This window comes from Pristis pectinata, chromosome 1 (genome assembly GCF_009764475.1).
Source record: "Pristis pectinata isolate sPriPec2 chromosome 1, sPriPec2.1.pri, whole genome shotgun sequence".
In the NCBI taxonomy this organism is placed as follows: Eukaryota; Metazoa; Chordata; class Chondrichthyes; order Rhinopristiformes; family Pristidae; genus Pristis; species Pristis pectinata.
Genome location: NC_067405.1, coordinates 79,926,026 through 79,944,033, shown reverse-complemented (window position 1 = coordinate 79,944,033; position 18,008 = coordinate 79,926,026). Strand labels below are relative to the sequence as shown.

At 39.7% G+C, this 18,008-nt stretch overlaps 1 protein-coding gene across 3 annotated transcripts in view; it reads right to left on the bottom strand.

The window, feature by feature from the left end:
• Window positions 1-18,008, bottom strand: part of mcm3ap (minichromosome maintenance complex component 3 associated protein) — a 78,490-nt gene that overhangs the window by 40,397 nt on the left and 20,085 nt on the right. For all 3 annotated transcript variants that reach the window (XM_052018624.1, XM_052018639.1, XM_052018631.1), the window contains exons 8-11: window positions 11,644-11,912; window positions 9,191-9,353; window positions 4,879-5,039; window positions 1,413-1,642 (exon numbers count right to left, since the gene is read on the bottom strand). In XM_052018624.1, coding sequence (XP_051874584.1) covers window positions 1,413-1,642; window positions 4,879-5,039; window positions 9,191-9,353; window positions 11,644-11,912 — 823 coding nt within the window. The remainder of the gene's footprint in view (window positions 1-1,412; window positions 1,643-4,878; window positions 5,040-9,190; window positions 9,354-11,643; window positions 11,913-18,008) is intronic.

Sequence of the window (18,008 nt, the reverse complement as noted above, 5' to 3'; positions counted from 1 at the left end):
TGCAGTGTTCCAGGTGTGGCCTCATCAGGACCCTGTACAATCGTAACAGCACTTACCCAATTCTCAACCTCAACTGTCTTGTATTAAATGCCAATGTGCCATTTACCTTCCTAACCATTTGCTGCACCTGTCTGCTAATGTTTTGCAATTCACGAACAAGAACACCAAGATCCCTCTGTACTTCACTCATCTGCAATTCTTCTTCACTTAGATAATAATCTTCCTTTAGATTTCTCTCACTGAAGTGCATAACCTCACATTTTCCTGCAGTAAACTCCTGTTGCCAAGTTTTTGCCTACTCACTCAAACAATCTATATTTTGTTGCAGAGTCCAAATATCTTCACCACAACATGCCCTTCACCTATCTTTGTGTCACTAGCAAACTTGGATACCTTACACTCTGCTCACTCCTCCGAGTCATTAATATAAATGATAAATAATTGCGAACCAAGAACTGATCCTCAGTGCATGTCACTTGCCACACTTATACTACTGCTGCCCATTTCTCTACTATCAGATGTCTGTCTGCATCAGTCTGACCTTCATATTTGATTCCACTGTCTCATACCAAATATTTTGTTACTGTACATAATTAAAATACGGTAAAATTCTAATAATTTGGCAAGTGATTGTTTCAAAATCCTGATGGTCCAGCCTCTAGCTCATTCATTAGTCCTGAATGTGAGCTGGGAATCCAGAGTGCAAGTGGGTGCATGGCCAGAGCAGGGGATCTGGAGTGTGGCTGGAGCTGGGATCCAGACCATGGAGCAGGTGTGTGGTCATGGCTGGGGTTGGGGTCTGGGTCTGGAACACCAAGGCTCAGGAACGTGGATAGGTTTGTGGCTGGAGCCATGGTCCTGAGTACTTGTATATTCCCAGTTCCTTTCAACTCAGCAGATACGCTGGAAAATTTATAATGTAACATGTAAAAGAAGAAATAAAACTGTGGCAACACAAGAGACTGTAGATGATGAAACCTGAAGCAACAATCTGCTGGAAAAACTCAGCGGTTCGAGCAGCATCTGTGGGAGGAAAGGAATCAACGTTTTGGGTCAAAACCCTGCATCGGGACTGATAGTGGAGAGGCGAGATAGCCAGTGTACACCCCTTCTCAGTCCACCAATTACCTCAGACTCCTTTCTCACCACTCCCCTTCTCCTATTTATATTAGTCATCCTGTCTCTGCAAGGCTTTGACCCAAAACATCAACAATTCCTTCGCCGCCGCACCCCCCCAAACAGATGCTGTTTGACCCAGTGGGGTTCCTCCAGCAGATTGTTGTTATGATCAATAGTGTTTGTGCTTTAGAGACATATTCAAGGTTAGTCAGGATAGACTTCAGTTTCATTCATAAAATATCACTTGATCATAACAACCTTGAGTAATGACTTCCTGACAATTTTGTACACACCTTGTAGATTCAATTTCTGACCCACATTACTTGGCTCAAAGCACTCTCCAATGTATCGCCCTTGACTGTCAAAGCTCAAAACAGGGACATGGGGTATGAACAGTGGAAGTGGTCCGCCATTCACTACTTCACCAATCAGAGTGGTGCGTTTCCGATCAATAAACAAGGACTTCTTGGGCAACAGTACAAAATCTGGATCACATAACGCTGAACGATTCAGTTCAACACACCTGAAACATATTAAGTGTTTCATCAATTATCAATTCCAGAGTAGATCCAATTATTTGCACAATCTTATTCATCCTTGCATCATTCTAGTGTAACACAGTAATAAACTGTTAAAACTGAGAATCAAACTAGGAAAAAAAGAACATACTAAAATATTGAAAATCACTACATTTAGTATGTGGACCAACGAGTCTTAAGCAGAATTCTACTAAAAGACAAGAACAAGCTAGCTGGTAAAGACTTACCACGTACAAAAGAAGTAATAGTAAAATTGATAAGAATGTGTACCAAATATAGAGACAATGAGGGAAAAATACAAAAGGAAATTGATAAAGAGTTGGAAGAAAGTCAAATGAAGCAATTAGGAAGGCACAAAGAACATAAATGACTGAATTAATAAAGAATAAAAAAAAGTAAATGGGCATAAAGAACAACAACAAAAAAAAACAAGGGAAAGGCTGCCAATGGATACAAATGATAAGCTCACAGATACTGACAGTGAAAGAGCAGTTACAATAGATTGAAAAGTATATTTAAGATATATAAAAAAACTGGATGAAGAATATGCAGAAGCTAGGAAGAATTAATTCATAAGCTAATCATGCTCCAAGAGAAGAAAAAGCAATGTGCAGATGAATTGCCTCTGCACCCGTTAACAAGGAGAGAAGAAATAGCCAAGGTAATACTACATACATGTTAAAACTTCAATTTGGAAAGGTAATTGTGTCAGAAGACTGGTAGAGAGCTAATGTGATTCCTATACATAAAAAGGGAGATGGAACAGAGTCAAAGAACAGAAATACTTAACAATACTTAGCAATACTGACAGGAAGGATGGTAAGAGTTATTAAGCAAATATGTAATGGAGAACATAGCAATTTAAAACAAAGGATGTTCAGCATGGATTCCAAAATAATTCATGGTCATGGTTAATGCTTTGAAGTATTACATTAGCTAGATAATGGTAATGAAGTAGATGTAATATATTTAGATTATCATAATGTCCTTGAAAAGAATCAATGGTAAACAAGCATCAGAGTAGGAATGTCAGGGGAAATGGATAGAAGTTGACCAAAAAGATCAGGTGCTAGGCAGTAATATTTCACCGGATACAGAAAAACTCAGAAAATCTGCCACCCGCCCATTCGGAAATCCCAATGGTTCGGCATCTGGCTCACCAAGTGATACCTGCATTTTTCACCTACCCGGTTTCCGGGCTCTCGTCCACTTTAAAGGGGCCCTGGTACCCACATTCCCCAGCCACTCATGGGACTGCACTTCCCGCAGCCCTCTGAGCGCTTGTCAGGGCCCCAGTTCCCATGGTCTCTGACCACTTGCCAGGGCACCAGTACTTCTGCTCAGTTTAAACTCATAGAATCATAGAGCAATACAGCACGGATACAGGCCCTTTGGCCCAACAAGTCCATGCCTATCATGATACCCACCCATCTAGTCCCAATTTCCTGCATTTGGACCATATCTCTCTAAGCCCCATCCCTCCATGTACCTATCCAAGTGTTTCTTAAATGATACTATTGTACCTGCCTCAACCACCTCCTCTGGCAGCTCATTCCATATACTCACCACCCTCTGTATGAAAAAGTTGCCCCTCAAGTCCTTTTAAAATCTTTCCCTTCTCACCCTAAATCTATGGTCCCAAGTTTTGGACTCTCCTACCCTGGGGAAAAGTCTACTACCTCTACAAGATCACCCCTCCTTCTCCTGTGCTCCAAGGAATAAAGACCTAGCATATAACTCAGGCCCTCTAGTCCTGGCAACATCTTCATAAATCTTCTATGCACTCTTTCTAGTTTAACTACATCTTTCCTATAACAGTGACCAAAATTGTACACAGTACTCCAAGTTCGGCCTCACCAATGACTTACACAACTGCAACATAATGTCCCAATCAATGGGTTCACTAAAATGTTGCTGTGTGACTTTTTAAAAAAGTGAATTAGAAGCATATTGTTGAGTAATAACAAAAATATCTGATAGTCTGGCAAATCTGTTAATTCAGTACCACCAAGGTCCCAAGCGTGCCAGATGGACATTGTTTTACTGTAACAGTACTAGGATTTTCTTCTCACTTACGACATTAACAATATGGACTTAAGTTGGAAGTATTTCAGATTTTGGGAACTGCATTAAAAGGGAGGGTGAAATTCCTGCAGAGGCAACTGTCACAATATACACGATGTTAATAAATATTCATAATTTAAATGGCAAATAGATTTTAATGTAGTCAAGTGCAAGTAATACGTTTCTTGGGGGCTAAGTAAAATAAGAGACCATAGGTTTCCAAGGGCATAGATCACCATCAATAATGACGAAAGTTAACACACTCGTGTATAAATAAGCAAATAATGTACAAGGGTTCTTTTCTACTTAAACAACATTGTAAAGCAGACGCACAATTTTAAAGTTATAGGGGGCCCTAGTGAGACCACGCATAGAAAACTGAACATATTTTGGAGGAAGACAGCAAGGCTCTGGAGAAGGTGCAAGTGTTACCAGTATAGCACCGGAATTGAGAGGTTACACCTATCAAGAGACTGAACTGGCTTGTGCTCTTCACTCAAGAACAAAGCCAAGTGAAAGATGACCTGCGATCAAGCAACCACAGGAATATTTCTACCCGAGGTGAGATCTGACAATATGGACCATTAAAAAAAAATGAATTGAACATGGAATTCAAGAGAAACCAGGTGATCAGAATTTGAAAAGGTTTGGGCGAATTTAAGAGAAAACTAGAAAAAAGGAATACATATGATTGTCGAGGCTCATGTAAAACATTGGTTTGGCCCAAACATCCAAAAGACAAAGCGTCCAAGGTAAAACATGACCACATGGAAACTTCAGGATGAAAAGTAGATAAGAGTTGAGCTTTCCAGTATTAAGCACATGTGCAGAGCAGAAGTGTAAAGAATGGCAAGGAGAGGTTGCTGCTGAAACTTTCTTTGTGGTGAGCAAGGACATTGCAAGGAGTTGGAAGTGATAGACCAAGGGATATAAAAGGATGATTCACCATTTCAGCATACATGCAGTCTCCATTTAACTTCACCAAAATAACTCAATAGATCTGCAGCCAGCACACAAAAACAGATTTAGGAGATCATGGGAGACAAATGAGTAGCTGCTGCATATTCTGCAGTTATAAATCACATTGCTAACACACAGCTGGTTAAACACTGGAAATAAGGACGGTTGGAATGCCCCAGTTCTTTCTGAACCTTACCAATCACTCACACTCAGCCCATAGTCCCTAGCAAATTCTGCCGCTTCTCCGCAGTCTTTAAACAGCAACATTCTAACAAGAGTATCCATTGGAAACATGGTGGATCGCTGAGAGCTCACTGTGAGAGCAAAATTCAAAGTCTTGAGAGCCTCCCGCCGAACCTGTAATAAAACAAAGAATCATACACTGTGGAAGAACGCCGTCCGAGTAACTTTCACCTACGTAACCTCAGCACTTCAGTAACACACAGCAGGAGGTCGCAGAGCATGACCCTGGTGCTTTGCCAAGAAGTGACATCTGATGCAAAATTCACTTGGCCCTCCAAATTACCACCTATGCTCCTCACTGCAGCACAGCGATGAAAGACCAAAGATAGGGAATAGTCTTCCAACTCTGCCCCATTATTAAAGCAAAAATTGATCTATATTTTAATTCAATGACCTGAAGAGAGTGCAGAGGAAATTCACCAGGATATTGCCTGGTATGGAGTGTTTCAGTTACAAGAGACTGGATAGGCTAGGTCTGTTTCCCTTGGAGTGGAAGAGGACAAGGAGGCAGGGGCAGGGGCAGGATATACAAAATTATGAGAGTCATTGAGGGTAGATAGTGAAAAAAACTTTTCTCCTCAGCAGAGTGTCCATAATCTGAGGGTGTAGGTTTAAGGTAAGGGGTTGGAGGTTTAGAGGGAATTTCAGGGTTGAAATCTGTACCGCAATGCCTGAGGGGGGTGAAGGAGGCAGGTACTCTCACAACATTCACTTAGCTAACCACTTGAAACACCAAGGCATGGAAGCTCACAGGCTGAGTGTCAGAACATGGGCACCTAATGGCTGGCACAGATATAGTAGACCAGAGAGCCAGTTTCCTCACTGCATGTCTCTAAACCTTTAATATACATCTGTCAATCTCGGTTTTGCAACTGATCAACCATTCAGAGCCTCAGCCTTCAGCAAATTAAGTTAACAGCTGTGAATGGAATTGTGTTCTACCATTGGCACACACAATTAACATCGATCACACAGAAATGAGGGACTAATCTACCTCTGCAGATCCTCTTTTACACCATTGACATCTGCCTTCCCCCAGTTTAGGGTCATATCTCAAGGACCAACCTTAACAGTGTCTGTCCCCAAAGGGTTCCTCCACAGACACTTCTATTACTTGTCCACCCTCATTCCTGAAGGTCAAGTACAGACCCTTCTCTCTACATACTGCTTCAAAAACCCTCTTGGATGCATTTTACAAATTCCACCCCATCTAAGGCCCTTGCATGAATGGACAATTCTTTATTTTCAGACTGTGAATCCTGGTCTTTGACACCCCAGCCAGGGAAAACATCAATACCCCATCTACCCTGTTAAGACCTGTAAGAACTTGTAGGTTTCAGTGAGATCACCTCTTAGTCTTTAAACTTGAGAGCACAAGCTCAATCTGCTTAACTGCTTCTCATATGACAAGCCCCAATAGTTAATTTTGCTATTGGGACCCAATTGTTGATGTTTGTGTTCACAGGATCCCAGGTGTCCTTACCCACTAATCATTTCAGGTAACATTCAGGTAAGGGGAAGCAATTAGAAAGGCAGATAGTAGGCAAGTCTGGTCCCTTACCCAAGGAAGAATGTATCTGCCGCAGACAAACCTGGATTCATTACACTTGATATAGATTGTGAACAGCTGGGGTCCCAGCACTAATCTCTACGGCTCCCCAATACAAAATGCACCCGTTTATTCCCAGTCTTCATTTTCTGTCCATTAGCCAATGCTCAACCCATGCAAGTATATCACCCCCAATGCCCCACACACACTAATTTTATTTAACAAGCTTGCTCAATGCCTTATTGAAGGTTTTCATAAAAGTTCAAACACTGTGCTTAAGTGCTTAAATCATAACCTATATCATAACCTGGGCCTCTGTACCTCCCTCTGCAATTAGATCCTCACCTTCTTCACTGGGAGACCACAATCAGTACAGACCAGAAATCTCACCTGCTCCTCACTAACCATCAACACAGGCACACCTCCGGGCTGTGTACTTAGCCTCCAGCTCTTCTCTCTATACCCATGACTGCAGCTAAGCATAGCTCCAACACCACCTACAAATTCGTCAGTGACACTGCTGTTGTTGGCAGGATCACAGATAGTGACGAGGAGGCGTACAGGAGTGAGACAGGTCAGCTGGTTGAGTGGTGTTGTAACAACAAGCTTGCACTCAATGTCAACAAAACCAAGGAACTGATTGTGGACCTTAGGAAGGGGAAGTCAGGAGAACACGCACCAGTCCTCATCGAGGAGTCTGCGATGGAAAGGATGAGCAGCTTCAAGTACCTGGGTGTCAACATCTTGGAGCATCCGTCCTAGGCCCTGCACACAGAAGGTAGCGCACCAGCATCCCTACTTTCTTTGAAGTTTAAGGAGATTCAGGACGTCAAAGACTCTGACAAACTTCTACAGATGTACAGCGGAAAACATGCTGACTGGTTGCATCATGACTTCATGTGGAAACTCCAATGCACAGGAATGCAAAAGGCTACAGAGAGTGATGGAAGTGGCTGAGTCCATCACAGGTACAGCTCTCCCCACCAACAAGGATATCTACAAGAGGCAATGTCTCAGGAAGGCGACATCCATCATTAAGGACTCTCACCATCCAGGTCATGCCCACTTCTTGATGCTACCATCAGGCAGGAAGTACAGGTGCCCAACAACCCACACCTCAAGGTTCAACAACAGCTTCTTCCCCACTGCCATCAGGTTCTTGAACCAAACTTAAAAACTCTAGCACGACCTTGGATTATATTTTTCTCTCTCTCTCAATTTGCACGAATGTCATTATGTTTATTTTGTCGTACAATTTATGTTAATTTATGTTTGTCATGTTTGTAATGTACTGCTGCTGCAAAAAGCTAATTTTCATGGCATTTATATCTGGGTGTGTATGCCTATGACAATAAACTTGAACTTAGGAGCTTTTGACAATTTATTCTGTTGGGCTATAACGTCAAAGAATTCCAACAAGTTTGTCAAACATGATTTCCTTTTCATAAATAAAAGCAGAAAAGACTGGAAATACTCAACAGGTGAGGCAGCATCTGTGGAAAGTGAAGCAGAGCTGCTCTTATTTCAGATTTCATTCCCTTTCATACTGTAAATACACATCAACTCTGCTCAACCTATTATTATTTTTCCAAGTGCCCTGTTACCACTTCCTTGTGCTCATTATAGGTTATAATTTAAGCACTTAGTGTAGGGTGTTTGAACATTTAAGAAAACCTCCAATAAGGTGTTGAGCAAGGTTATTTAATAAAATTAGAGTGTGTGGCATTGGTGGTGATATACTGTGCTTCCAGTGCTCATTTTTTAAAAATAATGGTTACTTATTGGGGGTTCCTCATTTACTCTAGACCTGTTGTCCTCCACTATTTGTGGTTGGTTTTCTCTGTCTCTGTTTAATTTCCCTCCCTTATCCCCCATTATAACTGTATTTTGTAACTGCACTTTGCAATGAATTGACCTGTATGATCGGTTTGTAAGACAAGCTTTTCACTGTACCTCGGTACAAGTGACAATAATAAACTGATACCTCCTGTCTCAATCTGTAAGGGACCCAAATTCACTTCAACTAAACTTTTCCTTTTTACATTTGTCAAGGAGCTCTGATAGACATTAAAAGATTAGTTTATTAAGTCATTTAAGTCAAAAGCTATTAACTTTCGTTTCTGAATATATCCACTTATGAAACTCAGCGCGAGTTCAATGTCAAGGGCTGGTGGAAGTGGGGGGTGGGGTCACAGTTGTCTTCTATGTTTGGTTTGGTTTGGTTAATGTTCTCTGGAAAGTTGGATGAGGGCAAGAACAGGTTCAAAAGCAAGACTCCTTTATTTATAATTCCCGTCAAGGCTCACACAAACATGCAGCAGCAGTATCAGAGACACGCTGACAACTGTGGAAGCCAAATACAGTTAAAACCTGACTAGAAGGAATCAAGATCTCATTATGGTTGTGCTGAAGCAAAGTTTTCATGGAAAAAAAGTCTACAAAAAAGTAGCAAACCACAAGACTAGTAAATGAAAAGATACATGCAATACTCTTCTTTCACGAACAACTGCTACAGCAGACATTAAGTTAGTCTACTTCACAGCTTACCATGTGAAAAGCGTCTTTTAAGAGACTGTTGGATAGGTACATGGAGATGAGAAAAATAGAGGGCTATGGGTAGCCTAGTAATTTCTAGGGCAGGGACATGTTCGGCACAGCTTTGTGGACCAAAGGGCCTGAATTGTGCTGTAGGTTTTTCTATGTTTCTAAGCCGTACCTGTTTGAAGTAGCGATGCAGTATACAGGCACTGAGGTAGGAGGCTGCCTTGACCAGTTTGAAAAACCTCACATAGTTGTTGCTGTTTAGAGCAGCAAATGCCTGGACTGCCAACTTCACCTCTGGAGAGTTGCGGATGACTGGGCGAAACTGCTGGACTTCCCTAGAGGAGTAAAGAATAAACTAACATGGTGAGCCAGCAGATCTGCATCTCGAGGCAGTGGTTGCAAGTTTGCCTGTTTAGCAGGTTAATAAAGCCCAGAGGAAACAATGAATACCTATATTTCAATGGATATTACTTTTTTTAAATTAACATGCTGCTGAATGAAAGATTTCCCTCTAAATTCTTCATGAGGAGTTTGAGGAGATTCAGTATGTCAAAGACACTTACAAATTTCTATAGATGTACGGTGGAGAACATTCTGACGGGTTGCATCACAGCCTGGTATCACAGCTCCAATACACAGGATCGCAAGAGGCTGCAGAGGATTATAAACTCAGCCAGCTCCATCACAGGCACAACCCTCCCCATCACTGAGAACATCTTCAGGAGGCGGCACCTCAAGGCGGCGGCATCCATCACTAAGGACCCTCACCATCCAGAACATGCCCTCTTTTAGTTACTACCATCGGGGAGGTGGTAGAGGACCCTGAAGACCCATACTTAATGATTCAGAAACAGTTTCTTCCCCTCCACCATCAGATTTCTGAATGGTCCATGAACCCAGAACACTATCTCGTTATTCCTTTTTCTTGCACTATTTTGTAACTTACAGTAATTTGATGCTTTTGCACTGTACTGCTGCCACAAAACAACAAATTTCCCGTCATCTAAGTCAGTGATAATAAATACGATTCTGACCAATTTCATGGTACAATTTTTGCTTGGATGCAGCGTAAGGGACCTAGTGCTTCATATACACAGATCTTTATATGTTGCTGTACAGAATAATCAAGCTGTTATTTGTTGTAACAGCAGGACACAACCTGCTTCATCATTGAGACTGCCAAATTTTATCTTTGCAACACTTAAATTCTGCACCCATCCTGACTCGTATTGCTGAAATCTTCATCCATTCTTTTGTTACTCTCTATTTGACTTACTCCAATACTCGCCTGATCTTACATTTTTCATTAACATTAACATCAAAACATCAAAGACACGCCTTCCCTTCATCCCTTCTGTTCAATCAATGAGGATATTTGAAGTCCCCCATGATTATCATCTTTCACTGCTCCAATACTTTGTGTATTTCTTCCTCCACTTCTCCCACATTGTGTGGCCTGTTGACAATATCTAAGAAGATGATTGATCCATTACGTTAATCTGTGGGGCAAGAGGACACGGCTGAGGTTCTAATCGATTATTTCATACCAGTCTTTACCAAGGAGAATGAGGCTGCTGGAGTCTCAACAAAGGAAGCTGTAGTTAAAATTCTGGACAGGCTAAAAATTGATGGAGGTGCCAGATAAGCCAGCTGCACTTAAAACTGAATAAATCAACTGGTCCAGATGGAATGCCACCAAGCTTGCTGAGGAAAATAGAGAAAGTTGCAAAGGCCCTCATGACCTAATTTTCTAAACATGTATAGATTCAGGGGTGGTGTCCAAGGACTAGAAAACTGCAAATGTTGCAAGACAGAAAATGTTGGAAATACTCTGCAGGTCAGAAAACATATGTGGCAAGGTATATAATATGGTTACCAGAACTGTGCATGATTTCATGTCAAATTGCTAAGTATTTAAAGCACTTTGTTTTTGTTTGACATTTCCAATTTTAGTGTTTTTGTGAAAATGTTAGTTACTTGTTCAAACGAAAAAAAAGGTGCAATGATAAAGTCATTAACTACAGACCAGTCTAATCTCATTGGTGGGAAAGTTCTAGAAGCAAAAATCAGTCGTGGAATTAGCAGTCATGGGGACAAGTGTGGCTAGACTAGAGAAGGCCACAACTGGAGTACTGCATCCAGTTCCGGTCATCACACTTCAGAAAGGACAAGAAGATCCAAGAGAGACAGTGCAGAAAACATTTACTGGAATAGCTCAAGGAATTGAGGAATTTCAGCTGTACCATTGGACAGAGCTTTAGTTCCTTCAGAACAAAACAAAATTGAGGAGATTTAATAGAGATGTATGAGATCATGATAGGTTCAGAAAAGTCAAACAGAGAGAAGCTGCTCCCTTTGGTGGAGGTATAAGGCAGGATAAGGAAAAACAGTTGTCACAGTCTGGAACACATTCCTTTCAGTCTTGTGAAAACAGGTGTACTGAAAGCTTTCAAAGTGGATTTAGATAGAGACAAGGAAAACTAACATGTATAGCTTAGAGGAAGGAGTTAAGGATTCGGACCAAATGGATTACTTACCTGACAGGCCAAATGCCTTAACCGTACCACATGATGCTATCATTCCATTATACAGCAAGCGTACTGAAAATAAATATCTCCTGCTCACCGGAGAATATCTCCCTCATTGAGATTAAGCAGAACATGGTAGCTCCGGAATTCCGCCTCATTCTCACAGTAGGTTTCCTTGGTGGCTAAATCCTGGTACATTTCTTTCAGGCTTTGCAAACACTTAGTCAGGTTTTCATCATTTATCTTAGCATCATAGGAGGACATTGGCTCCTCGCAGAGATGATGACTACAGTGGATATGGAATCGTGTACACTTCTCAATTAGTGCCACTGTCATCTTATCACATAGGTGCTGTTGTGTAATATCCTGCCAGAAGAAAAATGCAACTGTGTCAATAGGAAAGCATACAAAACTTTACAAATGAATAAGGTTATACAGGGTAGGAAGTCTAAAACTAAAAGGACACAGGTTTAAGGTGAGAGGGGAAAGGTTTGAAGGGGATCTGAGAGGAAAGTTTTTCCAATACAGAGCTGCCAGGGGAGTTGGTAGAGCCAGGAACAATTACAACACTTGAAATGTTTGGACAGGTACTTGGATAAGAAGGGTTTAGATGGATAGGGGCCAAACACAAGCAAATGGGAATAGCGTAGATAGGCATCTTGGTGGGTATGGATGAGATGGGCCAAAGGGCCCATTTCCATGTTGTATAACTGTATATGCACCTTTTCCCTCAGCTTCCGATATTTTACTGTACTAAAATCCTAGTCATATCAACGCAAGGATACCATGCCCTCAAACCATAAAATAGATAGCTTTCCCATTTGAGTTTCAACTCTCTAACCTTCTGTTATGTTTGGTACTTTGTAAAATAACTAGTGGATACAAGTTTGTCAGGCACAATAAGCAATGATACAGTGCACAATGCTGGAATGTCATACTAATAGACAGGGATCTGTCACTGTAAAACATTGTAATCCATAGTCATGTACCAAAGAGTCAATGCACTGTTGGAGAGGACAGGCTTCGCCTGATTTGTCAAGGTGAAACTTACTGCCTTCTTAGGCAGATGTATAACTTTCCATACAGGCAAATAAAAGGCTTTTATAATCAATTTTATTTCACAATCATTAACAACACATTATTGATAATTTATTAATTGACTATTTGCATTCCCAAATAGATTACACAGAGTAACTGCACTTAACCACTGGGATCTCTAGAACAATGCTAATGAAACACAAGTTCTTCAAAAGCAGGTGCTGAAATCTAAAATAAAAGAGAGATGCAAGGAGGTCAAATAGTATCAGAGGTCTGTGCTGGAACTTAGGATGAAATGCATCAATGGGAAATATTATTTCTGGTTCCCTCTCAACAAATACAAGCTCTTGCTTTTCTTTGTAGAAGTGGTCACAAAATGGTGGCCACAAATGCTTATGTATCCCATCTTACTTTGGGCATGGATCAGCAGGAATGCAAGGATTATACTGGAATATTTTCTCTGGATGAACAAATCTGGGTTTGTGGACCATCGAGACACAGTGTAGCATGCTCAGATGAGCCCTGCAAGGAGCTCAGCAAATAATAGGACGAGGAGTGGGAGACAGGAGTCCTACTCCAATGTGCATAAAGATTCATGGCAAGGACAACCTGTTTGGAGACAACACAGAAATTCAAAAAGCAGGCACAATCATGTTGAAGGAATTATATTTAAAGAGGGCTTAAAAGTCCCAAATGCAGCGAAAACTCCAAAGACTAACCAGCGCAGAAGCAGCGAAACCAACATCTTGGGCAAGGTGATGAAAAAATCCTTTAAGATAGATTTCTCTAACTTCCAGTAACCTTACCCCTTCTTTTTCTTCCCCCTCCCCATCCCACTCTTTGTCTTCCTGTATTCCCATAGCTCCTTTCCCCCACCTTGACTGACCTGCCCATCTCCTCTCCTCCCCCATCCTTCATTCCATGGTCCACTGCCTTCTCCTACTGGATTCCTCCTCCTTCAGCCCTCAGCCTCTTCTACCCATCACCTCTCAGCTTATTACATCTCCCCCTCCCACTACCTTCCCCCTCTCACCTGGACTCACCTATCACCAGGAACTCACCCGTCCCCTGCCTGTGTGTGCTCCTCCCCCACCTTCTTATTCTGGTTTCTGCCCTCTTCCTTTCCAGTCCTGATGAAGGGTCTCAGCCCAAAACGTCAACTGTTTATTTCCCTTCATCGATGCTGCCTGACCTGCTGAGTTCCTCCAGCACTTTTTGTGTATTTCTCCAGATACATCCAGCATCTGCAGAATTTCTTGTGTCTCCCTTAAGGACCTGACAAGTTTGCAAATGTATGGGTAATACAACTGCTGAGGAATAAAATTGGGGTAGTAAGGAAAGAACCAAAACAAAAGTAGTGAACTATTAAAGAGGAAGTCTTCTCTTGCTTGTCTGTTCTGATGTATTGTGACCATTTTGAAGAAGCAGGCCAACATCATACATTAGACTCACTTAACTAAAACCAAATTATTTAGCCTCTTTCCTGCTCTCTGAAATGAGGATATTATTTCTGGGGACCAGTAGGTTTGCCATTTTAATTGCCAGGTATTGATATTACATCTTAAGGGAAGGTCCTGATGATGTACTTCATTGTCAACCTAAGAGGGCCCCCAAAGTATTTATCCGACACTTCCCCCCAATTATCTTTAAAAGAATGCTCTACATTAGATGCTCCCATTTCGGAGGAAGAAATAAAGAAAGTAATATTTTCAATGAATTCGGGTAAAGCACCCGGCCCTGACGGATATACAGCTGAATTTTTTTAAATCCTTTTCTGATATTTTTGTTCCCTGGTTAGCCAAAATTTTTAAAGATGCCCTATCAGTGGGTAAACTACCACAATCTTTCTATGAAACAACTATTTCTTTAATTCTTAAAAAGGATAAAGATCCTACTGATTGTGCATCTTATAGACCTATTTCTTTATTAAATGTAGATTCCAAAATATTTTCCAAAATATTGGCCTTTAGATTGGAAAAGGTTCTCCCACAAATTATCTCTGAAGACCAGACAGGATTTATTCAGAATCGTTATTTACATTTTAATATTAGGAGATTAACGAATATTATATATACCCCTTCATCCCAAATTCCAGAATGTGTTGTTTCACTAGATGCTGAAAAGGCGTTTGACAGAGTCGAAGGGGAATATCTATTCATTACACTTCAAAAAGTTAATTTTAGTCCTAAATTTATATCTGCGATTAAAATGATTTATTATGTACCTATAGCTTCAATACTTACTAACAATCAAAGATCTCCTTTGTTTAGGCTTTTTTGAGGTACTAGACAAGGCTGCCCATTAAGCCCTTTATTATTTGATATTGCTTTAGAACCTTTGGCTATTGCACTTCGGGATTCTTCAAATATATGTGGTATTACTCATGGACAGAAGATTCATAAGATATCTCTTTACGCAGATGACCTGTTACTTTATATTTCTAATCCGGAGGAATCTATCCCCACAGTACTATCATTATTAGATCAGTTTAGTGTTTTTTCTAGCTATAAATTAAATCTTAATAAGAGCGAACTTTTTCCATTAAATATGCAAACCCCAATTTATAGCCAATTACCTTTTAGATTGGTAACTGACTATTTTATGTATTTAGGTGTTAAAATTACCAAGAGACATAAGGACTTATTTAAAGCTAATCTACTACCTTTAACTGACCATGTTAAACAATTATTTACTAAATGGTCCCGACTGTCTCTATCACTGGTAGGCCGAATTAATATGGTTAAGATGAATATTTTACCAAAATTTTTATATTTATTTCAAGCGATTCCAACTTTTGTTCCGAAATCTTTTTTTGACACTATTGATTCTAAAATTATTTCATATATTTGGCAGAATAAAAACCCAAGATTAAGTAAGAAATATTTACAAAAACTAAAAAAGGATGGTGGTATGGCCTTGCCTAACTTTAGATTATATTATTGGGCAATCAATATTAGACATTTAATTTTTTGGATACAAGATTCAGATGTAATTCAATGCCCCAACTGGGTACACCTTGAGTCCCAATCAATACTTGAATTTTCATTAGTTTCTATTTTAGGAGCTCCACTCCCTTTTGCACTTACCAAATTAAGTAAACATATGATTAACCCAATTGTTAAACATACAATATGAATATAGTTTCAATTTCATAAATTTTTTGGATTGAATAAATTTAATCTATCAAGTCCCATTCAATCTAATTATTTCTTTCATCCATCCATCCAGAGTTGATTCAGCGTTTTCCATATGGAAAAGGAAGAGAACAGTATGTTTTCCTGATTTATTCATCTATAACTGTTTTTCATCCTTTGAACAATTGTCTAACAAACACAATTTGCCTAGATCACACTTTTTTCGATACTTGCAGATTAGAAATTTTTTAAAAGCTACTATACCCTCTTTTCCGACACCTTACAAAACTGAAGTTACGGAAAAAATTTTCAGTTTTAATCCTTGTCAGAAGGGCTTGATAGCAATAATCTATGATCTAATTACGAAAATTCATTCTGAACCACTGGACAAAATTAAGAATGAATGGGAAAGTGAACTCCAGACATCTTTACCTACAGAGATTTGGAAGAAAATTCTTTGATACAGTTTAAGGTAGTTCACAGGACCCATATGTCAAAAGATAAGCTAGCTCGTTTTTATCAACATATAAATCCTATATGTGACAGATGTAAATCGAATGTGGCTTCTTTGACACATATGTTTTGGTCCTGTCCTCTTTTGGAAAAATATTGGAAAGATATTTTTAACATTATTTCAAATGTATTGAAGATTGATTTACAACCTCATCCTATCACTGCAATTTTTGGATTACCAAGGATAGAGTCTGGCCATGTATCTGCCTCCGCTAACCATATGATTGCCTTTGTTACATTAATGGCCAAACGATCCATTTGCTTAAATGGAAGGATCCAATACCCCCTACTACTTTTCAATGGTTCTCTCAAACTATATCATGTTTAAACTTTGAAAAAATTAGGAGTGGTACTGTTGATCCTTTGCTTAAATTTGAGGAAGTTTGGAGTCCATTTATTCAATATTTTCATATGATATAGATCCCCTTGTAATAACCTTTCAACTTAGAGGAATGGAATTGACGATATAATATTGCTCTGTTTCTGCTGAAAAATTTTAATCCAGTTTTTTTTCCTGTTTGTTTTTTTTTGATTTTTTTTTCTTTAGCTTAGTTTGTTTTGATATACTGTTTGTAAATTTTCTTATTGTTTTGGGGATTTTTTTTTCTTTCCTTTATATTTTATAATAAATCTTTTTCTTTCCTTTCTTTTACATTATATTCATTCACTAAGAGATCGTTGGATCTACAGATTTTTTTGTATACTTTATTGTTCTTTATGATTATCCATGATTGTTCTTCCGATCTCTTTGTATTACATGTACAAACATTGATGTTTTATATTAATCTGCATTAATTTGAAAACTAATAAAAAGATTGAAAAAGAAAGTAGTTATCCAACACTTCAGACATATTAATGATAAACACGATGACGCTGGAGGAACTCAGCAGGCCAGGCAGCACCCGTGGAGAAAAGCAGGTGGTCAATGTTTCGGGTCAGGACCCTTCTTCAGGACTTTTCTCCACAGATGCTGCCTGGCCTGCTAAGTTCCTCCAGCATCATAGCGTTTTTCATCTAAATTCCAGCATATGCAGTCCTTTATTTCTCTAAACTTTTCATATCATTTATTCCATAACTAGTATCAATGAGGGTCAATTGTACCTTGTGAACAACAACTCACTGAGTGAGACGGTCAAAATGGAAAATATTCCAAATTAGTTTGGACCAATTTGCAGATTGATGTCTCAAATAAACTACTATTCTGACATATTTTATCACTGTTGTAATTTTTACTCATTTACACTGTCAAATTAAAAAGGTTAAAAAACTATCATATCTTTTTCATTGGTCTTGCCACATTCAACTGCTCACCTCTAAAACAAGAAGAATTCCATTGACCACAATAATATGTCAATCATTCCACTTCCAAATTAACAGAAGACTCACCATTGTGCTGCAATGATCTGGCTTCACCCTTCTTTCCGCTGTCACCTATGCATACTCATATCAGTAACTTTCTTAACTGGAAGTATATAGAGGCAATAAGATTTTTGGAAAGATTTAAAAAGACACCTGTCAGGCAACTTCTTCATGTGGAGGGCGGTGTCTATATGGAATGAGCTACCAGAGGAAGTGGTTGAGGCAGGTACATTAACAATTTTTAAAAGCCACTCAGGCAGTTAGATGGATAGGAGAGATTTTAGAGAGAAATGGGCCAAACGTGGACACAGCCCAGCACATCAAGGACACCAGCCTCCCCTCCTTGGACTCTGTCTTTACCTCTCGTTGTCTTGGTGAAGCAGCCAGCATAATCAAAGACCCCACCCACCCAAGACAT